A 2,331-nucleotide genomic window follows, 5' to 3' on the forward strand; every position below is an offset into this window, starting at 1 on the left:
TTTATGTTTTATAGTATTTAAAATGTATTTTTATAGATAAAATGATATTTATATTATTTATTTTAATATCATTATTTTTTTTATAAATATTTTTATAAAATTATTGAATTTCATTAACTTAAATTCTCTTAAAAATTTATAGTATTTTAAAACTAAAAATTTTCACATTTTTTAAAATTCTTAACCAAACCTACCATAAAAAGTTTTTAATATTTGAAGTTATGAAAATTGTAAAGCTATGTGTTGTAAGTTGCCACATTCAATTTTAAGACGATAATTGTGTTCTATAATATTTATAAATTGTAATTGATTTGAATCGAATTGTTTGAACATTTAATAAAATAAAAATTAAAAAATTGAGATTAATTAAAGGGAACGAAATTGAATTTTATTTTTAAATTTATAATTAATTTAAATTTTTATAGTGTAAATTATTTTATATTTAATATAGTAGAATAACTTAAAAAAGACAATGATGTGGATAATTCAACAAGGACATATGGAATAAAACATGTTGGTATGATTACCATGAAATTAGGTGTTTCTCGGCTGAGTCAAATTTGCTCATAAACACAAGGAAAATTCAAATTTCTAATTTAATTCAAAATAGTCTTCAAACATTAACCCATCATAATTCCATTACTTATTCATGACATAAGATACACAAAAATCATCCGAAAATGGATTCTTTTTATTTGAATAAATTGACATGATAGATTTAATAACTTTTCAACAATACAATTGTCGAGTGATTTTCGTAATATAAAGGAAGTTTTATTACTTATTTATAAAATACAATACACAAAAATCACTTAACAATGAATTTTTTTTTTTGAATAAATCGACATGATAGATTTAATAACCTTTGCACAATACAATTACACAATTATAACAAATTAAAACATAGTAATGAATTCCGAATATAGGACTCAAATTTGTTATTTCTAAAATTAATTTTAAGCCAAAGCCAGGCTTTTTACTTGTCAATACGAGACGAGCATGCTTTTAATTAGAAATTGGTGGTGAGAGGGAAGCAAAGGCATGGAGCTGTTCGCCGGAGTCGATGTGTTTTGCTGGGTCGGAAAAAGCATAAAGGAAGAAGTCCATGAAGTCAAAATCCTTGTAAAGCTGCGGGTGTTGCTCATCTATAAGCTCTTTGGGTGCCTTGATTATGGTGCCTTCGACTGGAATGGCGAAAGCTGCTATAGAATACCTGTCTTTATCTCCGCTCATCATCACTCTATGATTTACCGCTTTTAATCTCCCATTACTCCATGCCTTCAATTTCCATAATCAACATCAATAAGTATTTTATGATAGTTATTCACATTCAACATCACTAATCTAATATCTCTCTCTATTTTTTGCTATGAGTAAGATAAATTCAAAAGTTTGAACTAGAGATTTGTTGTCAACATCAATAAGTATTTTATGTTCTATTCACATAGATCATGGATGCATGTTAAATTTTGAGTAAATTAGAAATAAAAAATTACCCCTATATTTATACGCATACATACCTTAAGAGGATCTCCAACCACAAAGCAAAAGGAAGAAGGAGATAAAGACAACTTGATCCATTGGCCATTGACCTCAATTTCTAGCCCTGAAATTTGATCATCACAAATGATTGTGCTGACAGGTTTATCAGTATGAGCAAAGAGTCCTCTCTCATACTCTCCTGGTGGAGGGGCCATATATTTCATAAACCGCACTAATGTTTTGTAGTTTATCATCACGGACTCCCATTTCTCCCCTAATCCATAACTATCAATTATCATTAGCCAAATTAACTTATTCAACTCCTCTATTTGTGTTGCCATGGTATGTACAGTGTTACTGAGACAAAAGATAAAAACAAAATGTCAATAACTTGAATTCCCTTAACCCGAACCAGAAATGCTCCGAATCTGAATGACTAGAACAAGTAAATTAAAAGTTAAAAAGGTAAATAAAAATATTATTACCAAAAATGTGGGTGACCATCAGGCCACATAAGTTGAGCAAAGCTTTTAATGGAGTCATAGTTGGAGGCATCTCCAAGTCCGAAGCCTTCGTACAACATGGAAACCTGATTGCACGGTCCAACCCAGCCATGGTAAGGCATGGGACTAGCATTCTTTTGTTTCCTCTCCACCGGGACCTCAACCAGTTTTTTCATCAACCCGAACGTCTCCTCCCGATGTAATAGCCCGATTTTAGGCTTAGTCGGAACAGTGGTTTCGGGACCACAAATCCGACGGAAAAAAAAATGTAATGGCTTGAATTTTCAGAGGTGTCGGAACGGTGATTCGAGATCACTAAATTCGACAAATGGGTAGAAAATATTAT

At 30.6% G+C, this 2,331-nt stretch overlaps 1 protein-coding gene across 1 annotated transcript; it reads right to left on the reverse strand.

The window, feature by feature from the left end:
- Positions 1-1,005: 1,005 nt before the first annotated feature.
- On the reverse strand, positions 1,006-2,161 carry LOC121212359 (probable 2-oxoglutarate-dependent dioxygenase AOP1.2). Its single transcript, XM_041084832.1, has 3 exons — positions 1,968-2,161; positions 1,521-1,839; positions 1,006-1,278 (listed from the first exon to the last, which is right to left on the reverse strand). Exons 1-3 carry the CDS (start codon positions 2,159-2,161, stop codon positions 1,006-1,008), a joined length of 786 nt encoding a protein of 261 aa, XP_040940766.1.
- Positions 2,162-2,331: the final 170 nt, after the last annotated feature.

Source organism: Gossypium hirsutum, chromosome A13 (genome assembly GCF_007990345.1).
Source record: "Gossypium hirsutum isolate 1008001.06 chromosome A13, Gossypium_hirsutum_v2.1, whole genome shotgun sequence".
Taxonomy (NCBI): Eukaryota; Viridiplantae; Streptophyta; class Magnoliopsida; order Malvales; family Malvaceae; genus Gossypium; species Gossypium hirsutum.

What these genes read in the sequence shown, in the direction of transcription:
- LOC121212359 (XM_041084832.1), bottom strand. Translation starts at nt 2,161, where the DNA reads ATGAAAAAACTGGTTGAGGTCCCGGTGGAGAGGAAACAAAAGAATGCT. An exon ending in GATGGTCACCCACATTTTTG is followed by an intron (nt 1,840 to 1,967) that starts GTAATAATATTT and finishes CTTTTGTCTCAG; the next exon opens with TAACACTGTACATACCATGG. An exon ending in TGGTTGGAGATCCTCTTAAG is followed by an intron (nt 1,279 to 1,520) that starts GTATGTATGCGT and finishes TGGAAATTGAAG; the next exon opens with GCATGGAGTAATGGGAGATT.